Source organism: Drosophila nasuta, chromosome 3 (assembly GCF_023558535.2).
Source record: "Drosophila nasuta strain 15112-1781.00 chromosome 3, ASM2355853v1, whole genome shotgun sequence".
NCBI classification, from domain to species: Eukaryota; Metazoa; Arthropoda; class Insecta; order Diptera; family Drosophilidae; genus Drosophila; species Drosophila nasuta.
In genome coordinates, this window is record NC_083457.1 from 9,870,591 (window position 1) to 9,881,299 (window position 10,709).

At 41.4% G+C, this 10,709-nt stretch overlaps 2 protein-coding genes across 3 annotated transcripts in view; one reads left to right on the forward strand and one right to left on the reverse strand.

The window, feature by feature from the left end:
- Positions 1–8,286, forward strand: part of LOC132790993 (uncharacterized) — a 91,368-nt gene extending 83,082 nt beyond the window's left edge. For both annotated transcript variants that reach the window (XM_060799764.1, XM_060799765.1), the window contains exons 2-3: positions 2,526–3,175; positions 5,683–8,286. In XM_060799764.1, coding sequence (XP_060655747.1) covers positions 2,526–3,175; positions 5,683–6,580 — 1,548 coding nt within the window. In that variant the 3' untranslated portion in view covers positions 6,581–8,286. The remainder of the gene's footprint in view (positions 1–2,525; positions 3,176–5,682) is intronic.
- Positions 4,644–5,493, reverse strand: LOC132790994 (uncharacterized). The gene has a single exon (XM_060799766.1). The coding sequence runs from the start codon at positions 5,412–5,414 to the stop codon at positions 4,761–4,763; it is 654 nt and encodes a 217-aa protein (XP_060655749.1). The 5' UTR covers positions 5,415–5,493; the 3' UTR covers positions 4,644–4,760.
- Positions 8,287–10,709: the final 2,423 nt, after the last annotated feature.

Consider the following 10,709-nt stretch of genomic DNA (forward strand, 5'->3'; position numbering starts at 1 on the left):
CACTCCATAAATGTTCAGCTGGGGAAACGTAAGCAACAACAGATTAACATTGAATTGCGCTGAGTATCTTTATATTATTATTATTATTATGCTCTCATACAAAATTGTTTATTCATGATTGAAATGAGACAGTAAACCTACTTTATTTATACCGCAACTATGCACTGTCATTCTACGTCGAGTCCCGGTGAATTGATGATTCAATAAATGCCCACAGCTCTCTTTGAAATTCATCGAATATGTCATTTATTCCGTCCGCACTCTCGTCCCACAAGTCATCAAGATCATCGTCTGATTCGATTTCCAGTTCTAAGGGTCGAACTATGGGCACATCAATCTGTTCGCTAGAAACTTCCTCCGTTTGTGTCTGCACAATAACTTTTGGCTCCAATAACATGTTTAAAATACACAACTTGTTTTTAAATGTTATTCTGATTATATTATTTTTATGTATTTTTAACTTTTTCCAGCTAAACACTGTTGACACTAATTGAAATGTTAAATAGTGTACAGAGTTCAACGATATTCTGATTAAAATTTTGGGGGTTTGGAGGTTGCCCTAAAACACAAGCCACAAAATACAACTTTGTTGTTAATGCCAGCGCTTGAGCCTTGACACTTTTCCACGAGCACGACAAACTAGAATTGAACTAATTATAAAGTGGGTGCAAACAACTACAACCAGAATGTTGAACAAGTCCCCATGGCTGCTGTCACCTGCTGCTGTTGCTGCCGTTGCTGCTGCTGCTAGTGCTGTGAGGTCAACGCCTCCTGCCACCGTCCATGAATTTTGCAACAGCTTTGACGCCTTCGCGATGCGCCTGGTAGCGAGGGTAGCGAGCGCGAAATGTGGCTAAAGCTGCTTTCCGGATTATGGGCCATCCCCCCTATGGCTGCTCCAACATCCATCGCACCCCGCCAATGATAATTCTGCCAACTGCAAACTTTTTGCATCCGCAGCCCCGACATGCAAAACTAACGCCGAGCGACCAAAAATGATGCGCTCTTTAAGCAGCAGCAGACCCAAAAAGTTTTCCCAAAAATTTTCTATAAAAGTCAATTTGATGGCAAACTGCTCGACTTGCAAACATCCTATAGAAGTTAAGAGAATATTCCTTATTACATCCTTATTTTAACATGATACGATAAAGTAAATCAAGGCCTAAGTACGTTTCAAATTCATTGCGAGTCTACAGGGTATTAAATGCACAATTGGGTTGCTGAAAGAGCATAAGAAATATTTACATTTTTATTAAAAATTGAATAAATCGCAATGTTTTTCTCTTGAGCATGGCAAAACTTCAACTTAACTCATTCTTTTTATCAGTTGAATTTGCCAAGTCGAAAGTTTCGCGAGCATTAATAAAAGTTCATTTGCCTGCTGCTGATGCTGATGCTGCTGAAGAGAGATTCATAATTAAAATAGTTGCAAATGTAACAACCACCCGATTCGGGTTTGAAAGCATTCAAATTGCTTCGCTTGTGTTTTATTTAATTAATTTTTGAGCTGCTATGGAAAATAGTTGTATGTTATGTATGTGTGTGCAACTTTTTCCCTTTGATATAATATTATTGCGCATACGCCGCGTGGTGTAGCTAATTAGCCGCATATGCAAACAAAAGAGGAATATACGAAAGTGTGGGCGTTGCACAGTAATCATACCATTGAAAATAATTGCGGAAAACTCTTGACTATAAGTGGAAGTGATGGGTGGGGGGTGAAAGGGGGATCTGTGGTATATCATTTGCCCACATGAAATGGTCCGATTAAAATAACCATTGAGTGTACGCAAGGATTAAATGCTCTTGATTGCAGAATGTGGGATTAAACAATGCTGTAGTAAAGTGCCATAGAATCCAATGTTCAATTAAATTAAAACAATATTATGGCATACTCACACACATTTGCAGTGTATCAAATATTTCGTATAATGAATGTTATCAAACTTGATTTGTTCCTTGGACTGGTGCCCAGTTTTGGGGCTGCGCATAATTCGAGCAGATAGTCGGGGAGTAACTAAATTATTGGCAGCCTCTGGCAAAACTTTTTGACAAAGTTTTGTTTGCAAAGTTGGAAGCTGAACGAACGAGAATGTCAATGTAACGATCGAGCGCTGGGGGACACATGTGAATTATTGCCATGGCTTAATTATGTTAGAGGCGAGATTACCCAAACAGCTGCGACACAAGGCACAGGAACTAGAAGCCAACGGCTCGGATTGGTTTTGGATTTGTGTTTGATTTGATTTGGTCATTTGGTTCATTAAAAACTTTGCGACTGAGCCTTGTTGATGTTTCATGGCAGCCAGTTATGAATATTGCAAAACCGTTCAAAGTTTTAATTAGAGCGCAACATCAACGAAAGAAACTTTGACGCACTTTTAATGAAGCAACTCCCCATCGAAAGGGCTGAACGGATGACTGACTGTCTGGCAGCACCTTATGCTGCCAGGTAATATGCAGCATACAGTAGCGAAAAAAGCTAACATTCTTTTGCTTTGTTCCATTTCTGATTTTTTTTGCAGACAACCGGGTTTGGCGGGCTGCCAGACGTCACGGAACACTCGAACATACGCCGCACTCTCTCCCGCCAGAACTCGATCTCCAACAGCGATTCGGGTGGCGAAATTGCCAGCATACAAAAGTCCAAAGTCTTTGGCAGCGCGATGACGGGCGGCGTTGTTGTTGGCAGCGATATCGCTGGCATCGCACTCGATACCAAATCGCCCACCTCACTGGCATCCGCCGCATCCAGTGCAGCCGGCGCCTCCGGCAAGACAAAGGGAGGCAAGACGGGAGCTGGTCGCAAGGGTCGAAATAATTCGGCTGCTGGGCATAAGACACGCCGTGGCTCCTGGATGGTTGCACTGACCCTGGTGAGTGCCATCTGTCTGCTGGCGATAGCGGCCACGTTGGCATACCAGCATTTCTTCATGTCGCCCAGCCGAAATTCGCATGCACAAAGACTGAGAATCGTTAGGCGCATATTGCGCGAAGTGCCGCTCGTCGATGGACACAACAACTTTGCGTGGAACGTGCGCAAGTATGCGCACAGCAGTCTCGAGCTGGTGCATCTCAGTCACGACCTCGATCATAAGTCTATGTGGTCACGACCTGCGTGGGCCCAAACCGATATGGAGCGACTTAAACAGGGATTAGTCGGTGTGCAAGTCTGGTAAGTAATGGCCAAGAATAAAAGCAAAAACGCCAACACATCGAAAAGCAGTCAAACTAAACAAGGAAGAAAGTTACTGTCTAGTGATTTCGACTGTGCGATAAATTTTACTAAATTAATTTACCCCAAAAAACTAAATACTAAAGGCTATTTTTGGCATATAAGTATAGGAATATATTCAAAATATACCATTAAGTGGAAAATATACCAGATTTTCTGTCATAGTTACTAAAACCCGTAGTAAGTAGGTCTTTTTGCCCATAGAGAAATATTTCTTAAGGAGCTTCAACAATTTTTATCCGATCGCAATAAATTTTTCAGGAATCATAAAAACTATAGTTATAATTATCTTTTTTTCGATAATCTAGCTAGGCAGACCAGGAATATGTATACTTCATGGGGCCGCTGATAATTCCTTCTGTCTTTTACAAATATGTCCTGGAGACACAAAGTAATAATACTCTTGTTCCCTATGGATAGAGGGTATAATCAGTCAAACTGAAAAAGCCTCGTATGCGATGCAATCAAGCATGCATAGACATCGACCCCATAACAATTACCGAACACAGCGGCTGACCAGGTCACAAAGAGCAAACCTTCCGGCCAGACAACCAGCCAGCTAGTCAGTCAGTGAGTCCGATAACCGCCCACTGAGCACGAAACTCTAGTCGAGAAATGCCAACAATTTGACTGCAAAATAAAATTTGGCAACAGCTACTACGATGTTGCTGCTACTGATGCTGTCGGGCATACGGCCAACCAGCCATGCCTGCTGGCAATTTTTAGTGTATCACCAGCCACAACGAGAGCAACAACAATATCAATAACAAATCTGACTGTATGCAGTCCTTGTTGGGTGTTGAAGAAGAGCACGCTTTGACAGGCGGCAGACAGCTGCAGTTTGGGAAAAATACTGATAGGCAATCGACTTGATTTTATTTGGTTCGACTGCGAACGCCACACCACAAAACACAAAACACAGAACTCAAAACCAAGCACCACTACAGTTCGCTACGCTTGGCAGCCACCGAACGCCAGATGGCGCTGCACCGAGTCAAACTTTTGTGCAATTTTCGCATTTAATTTTAGTGGTCGTCATTGTTCAATTTCCCTCACTTTCTCTTTCTCTCTCGAGAACTGTATGCTGCCCTTTTTGCCTGTGGCTGGCAGCCCTCGTTATTGCCATATCATTGCATTTGAAATTCAAATGTTCTGTTAGTTAACCACTTTTATGGGATTCATGCAAACGGCATCTTAATAGCAATGCAACTGGGCCAAGTGTTGTATGGTGCACTCAACCGTTGGTCTAACTGCTTTTTGTTCAATCAGCAATCACTATAACGAAAATTGTTAAAATATATAAAAGCTTAGTTCTGAAATCCTTTCACATCAAAATTAAAGGATTAAATCCAAATAGAAGATAAGTTATAATCTGGACAAAATATATATAAAAAACCATTTCTATATGTTATTTCATATGCGAAATACATTTGTTTATTCGATTTCATTGCTGAACCAAACAAAACATAAAGTAATGAGTGTCATATCAACGTTTTCCCAACTTTAGTAACGCACAAAATTGCTGTCAATACCATGGCATTGAGAGGAGCTTTTGGGTAACATAGAATACTTTTCGATTATCAGGTCCATACGAACCAGACTTTATCTCCTGTCCACTTTTCCGACGCTGCACGCAATCCTTGCACTTGCATTTCTTCGACTTGAAATTAGAACTGGCATTAACAATTGCCGCAGAACTAGAACTGTCATTAACACTCGAATTCATGGTTGAGTTGACTCTTAGGCTGGAATTCTCTTTTCCACCCGATATCCTTTGCTTTTCCGATTCAGCCGCTGAGCCGCGTTCTTTCTTCTGGCGATGCGTTTTGATCGCAGCAAATGCACTTAAATTGCAATTCTTCATGTGCGGATTCTGCTTATTCTTCAAATAATACTGACGACGATCCATGACAGCTGTGCGCTTATTGACCCACCAATCAAAGTCGGGATCTATGTATGGCGGCTTGGCATTGGTCAACTCTTTGGTCACAAACTCTTCATGCTCCTTCAGCCAGAGTCGACCATATTCCCAGCCTAGCAGCAAACTCATCGAAGGTTGTTCTTTCTCGAAAGACGAGGAAAACGACAGACGACGGGGTGGTGGCTCATCGGAGGGGAATATTTGATGACTCTCCTTGCAAGAGCGAACCTGCTCTGCCCGAGCCCAAGTCTTGTGCATATTATTTAATATGTCTCGTTTCTTTTGTGTGTGTGTTGTATTCAACTAGTAAGTGTAACTGAATTATTGCTGATTCGTTGCTTTGAATAAGTTTAAAGTTGAAGTTAAAATCATCATCACCAAATTTCATAAGTTTATCTTTTTTAAGTATTTGAATTGGGGAAATTTCTTGTACTTTTCCAACTCACAATTGTTTGACCCTTACCCGCCCGATTTCTTTTAGCAATCTGCTTAACTTTAAGAACTTTTTTTTCGCCTCCAATTGCAGGTCGGCGTACGTGCCATGCGAGGCTCAGGGCTTGGACGCCGTCCAGCTGGCACTGGAGCAAATCGACATAGTGCGCCGACTGTCGGACATGTACGCCAGGGAGACAGTATTGGCGACATCCTCGCAGGACATCGTGGCCACGCACAGACGCGGCATGCTGGCCTCACTGATCGGCATCGAGGGTGGCCACACCATCGGCTCGTCGCTGGGAGTGCTGCGCTCATTCTATTCGCTGGGTGCTCGCTACCTCAGTCTGACACATCGATGCGATGTGTCCTGGGCCGGGTCGAGTGCCTCGCCGCAGGAGCAGGGTCTGACGCCTTTTGGCAAGGCGATTGTGCGCGAAATGAATCGTCTGGGCATGATGATCGACCTGTCGCACAGCTCCGATGCCACGGCTCGTGATGTTCTTCAGGCAACACGAGCGCCCGTAATATTTTCGCACTCAGCGGCACGTCAGCTGTGCAACTCGACGCGAAACGTGCCCGATGACATATTACGTCTGGTGGCCGAGAATGGGGGCCTCGTCATGCTGAGCTTTGACCCTGAGGACGTGGCCTGTGGCCGTCAGGCGAGATTGCAGGATGTGATAGAGCACATCAAGTATGTGCGAGCAATTGCGGGCATTCAACACATTGGCCTCGGCGCCGGCTACGATGGCATTGAAATGCCACCGCTGGGCTTGGAGGACGTGTCCAAGTATCCAGAGCTGTTGGCCGCCCTACTCGAGGATCACAACTGGAGCGAGGAGGATGTGGCCATGCTGGCGGGTCGCAATTTTCTGCGCATCATGGAAACGGTGGAGACGGTGCGCGACTATTGGAAACGTGCCGCCATTCAGCCCATCGAGCAGGCGGAGCCACAGCCGAAGACGCAGTGCACTTACATGTCGTCGTGACCACTGCCACAGGCGGTACGAACGCGCCGCGATGAGCCCGCGACGATGGACAGAAGCTCAGCCAATCACACGGAAACTGCTTCGACGGATGCCCAGCACTGGCATCAATTGCAATCCCGGCCCGGCGCAAATCAAACGGAAGTGCAGCACGTGGCAATGGCAGCCACAACGATGCCAACCACATTCACAGTCAGCAGTGGACTTTTGCAGTAAGCTGCATCAAGCACACTTGTAATTCACCCAGACGAACGAGTGTTGTTAATGTCGGTTAAGTCGACTTAACGCTCTTCATTTGTGTTATTTACTTAATACCATATGATCAAAATCCTGTGGCTATGCAACGGTAAATACTCGTAAAATATATACTCTGTACGTTAAGCGCAGGAATCAAAATGACAGAATGATAATATTTGTGGCGAAGAATTAAAATAAGTGTGTATTTAATGTAGACGCGTTGTATATCGATAAGTTTCGCGTAAACGAGGCAAAGGCATTCGTGGGTTTCACGCTTTATTTTACTGGTGATTAAAAGTCAATATTTAATTTGGTTGTAATCTATATCTCTACTTTAATTTATTCACTTTTATTTCATTTATTTTAATTTGTACGTCAGCTGCACAATTTTATCGCCAAATAGATTTCGATTATTTTTAATTGCAACTCGTTATACACGATAACCATGCACGTACACACTCATATATACAAAGTCAAAGGCAGAACCAACACAAATGCGTGAAAGAAACAAGCATATAATGAAACATGCATGTTCTGTATTTCACACACATGCCAAGGGAATTAGCATGCAGTGCAGACATGCGCTAGAAGGAGACGTATAGACAACTTCTGGACTTCGGCATGTCTAACACACTCGCACGTCTTGACACCACGTTGTTCTGGCACCTGCACTTCAAATCTGCAAGTCATCGAGTGGCAGGCGACAAACTCAAGTCGGTTCACATAGCACGTACTCGAAGCAGATTTTAACCAACTGCAACTGATTTTGTTGTCATTTAAAATTCATTCTTTAAAATTATGTTTAATCAATAATGCTGCAGCTACTGACAAACAATACTTGCAATTAAATGTTTTTTTGTATTTTAATTTTATGTTTGCATTTCATAAATTATTGCGCGGCAGATTAACAATTCCACATCGAGCGAATCGCATGGCAAGCAATTTGCAACTGTATTATAAAATAAACAAGTTTAAATTGTCGACATAAGTAATACATATATTTGATCAAAAAGTATAATTATTCCTAATTAACACGAATAAATAATGTATTCATAGTAATTACGAGGCAACTCTGAATACCCATAAATTGAATGCAAATTGTCACAGTGTTGAATTGATAGTATCAATTTGATACACAAAAAACGAAAAAAAATAGAAAAAATATGTTAAAACAGTGCGAATTCTGTTTTTTTACCCACTTCCAATGAGTATACATACTCTGTATGCTGTATGATTGCAATTGTGCACTTGTAATTCTTACAGTCCTAGGTTAAAACACGTCATATAAATATAATGATTACAAATGTTGTATGCGTTACTACACACACACTCCCACACATAGACACACACACACAGGAAATATACAGAAATTCAGCATAATCGTATTTATAAATATTTAGGAAAGCAAACGCGAATATCTTATAGAAATAAATGCATTTCCATAAAATAAATCAAACTAAAAATCACCCAAATCACGCATTTTTTATTTGTGACTTTTCCAGCAAACTTAACTTAACTCAATATAACAAAAAAAAAAAAGAAAAGTTGTTCCAAGATGTTTGATCACTTGCAGTTATACGAACTCAATTGTTCCCATCAAATTCTAAAGTTTATTATGCTGGGATTATTATAGTAAATGCCTGATTAGGATAACTTCAAGCTCAGCACTCTCGACTGAATCACTCTTATTTGATTAACAAGGTTGCCAAGTACAACTACTTGGGACGCACGAAACTTAACTAGAACCATATTTTATGGGCAAGGGCCAAACACGAGAGATATAGGGATCTGTTTTATATAACTGTAAGAATAAGTGCTGAGACACACAGAATCGCAGTTTGTTTTCTGAGGCCATAAAAAACGTTAAGTGGTCGTAAATCAAAATTCAGCAAGCATGAGAAAAGTTCACCAAGTTCTTTCTATTTCATACATTCCTTTTTTTTTGTGTTTTGTGATTTTTTTTTCTTTTCTTCATTGCCGGTTTGGTCTTATTCCTGGTGCGCTTGTATTTATTTTCAACTATTTTCCGAGCATAAAAAGAAAATGCAACTGGCTTTAGCACAGTACAGCTAGAGCGCAAATAGAACCGGATATTGGCATTCGGGTCGGGAAAGAAGTTCAGTGCCGGCGCCTAAAGTCCTTAAACTTTGTTGCAGCACCAAGTAAATTCTATTCATTTACAGTCCATTGAAAGTTGCTTAAATTTTAACGAGAATAGGCAAACGTCATCCTCCCAACCAGCCCACCCACAGAATCATCTCTACTAAGACAGCCAAGTCCAATCTTCGCTAACGATTCTTTGCGATGTCTCATGGGCCTTGACGGCGCCAACGCCATCAATGTCTGATAACAATGTATTTGTTGTTTACACGAGGACTTAAGGTTTTTTCTTCTGTGATACTCATAGCTTGCCACTTGGCATTGAACTCCCCAATCTCTCACGCTCCGTCTCTCTCTCTCTCTCTCGCTATCTGACTGACTTCCCTGACCTATTCCCTGTCCCGCCTCTTTGCCCACTCACTTCATTGTTTATCATTGTTGTTATTTCGGCTGCTGCAGAATAATAGAGACACTAATTGTTGTGCCTCAAATGTCTCCAAAGTATTTGATTTTGTTTTGCAGCTTTTTTAGCTTTATTTCCCATTACAGCACAAAGCAATTAAAGATGGCTCAATTTTCAGATACTCTCGCATTTGTTGAGTTTGCGGAACAAAGGCAATAATATTTCTAAAGCCACTTACTTTGTCTTGATTACTTCGAAATCAATGCGAACTGTTAATTTGCCAAATGAAAACACTTCAACACAATTTCTTTGACCATTTTTTAATGAGGATTTTTGCTCCGGTTCCAATTTAATCTTTTAAAATGTGGAAGTAAGACAGTTTGACAATTTTAAGTAAAAAGATCAAATAAAGTCGGTCATTAATGGATTAACATTGTAGATAACACCTTTTCATTACTCGAAATGGATCAAAGGCGAGTTTATTATCATTCTCTCTATCAATTTCCCATACATAGTAAGGAATAGCATAACTATTTAATCCAGGCGAGTAAGTATACAAAAGTTTATGGCTATAATTCTCATTAAATGTAATAACCTGTTGTTAAGGACACGTTAACGACAAGTTGGCAACAGGGCCGAAATAAAGTCGCTCGTTAACGGCCGTGTCGTCATCGCATAGCTTTCTCATTAACACGCCGTCCGGTTTCAATTTCCCGTTTAATTTCGTTTCATTAAAAATGCCTCCCCTATGGCACATTGTGTTCAAGTTTCAGCATTAATGGAAACTGTCATGCAGTTTGGGACCACTTCAGATCTCCCCTCCCCTTTCTTCCCCTGCAGTCCATCGCGTTACCACGCGATGCTGTGGCTGTCATGGACGCAATACACCCAAAAAAGCGAGCAATAAACATTTTTGCCATGTCCGACTGTGCGGCAAGTTGATGGAAAAAATAATGCCTGATGACATTTATAATGACTAAAATCAGCAAGAATTGTTCTCTGTCTCTCTCGTTGTTGCTATTCATTTCGTTGGAGTGGAATTGCCACAATCGAAAATGTTGAGCTTCGCAATCATAAATGCCAGCAATTCATTTGGAAAAGTGATTTTCAGTCTGTCTGTTCATACACAATTATCTTCGCTGCTGCTTTTCGCTTCTATGCATAATTCCACAGCTTCTATTATACCTTCTATTGAAATTTCCATTCAATACTTCCATATTCAATTCAATATTCAAATTTTGCATTTAAGGTATTTCAAACAGAAATTTAGTATTTGTGTTAGCTTGTTGTCACCCAGGTTTTCTATTAGTCTAACGTGACAAGTCGCAAAGTCAACAAAAAGACCGACCACACACACGAACTGAACATGAACACATGAACTAAAAATGCCTG

What these genes read in the sequence shown, in the direction of transcription:
- LOC132790994 (XM_060799766.1), bottom strand. Translation starts at nt 5,414, where the DNA reads ATGCACAAGACTTGGGCTCGGGCAGAGCAGGTTCGCTCTTGCAAGGAG.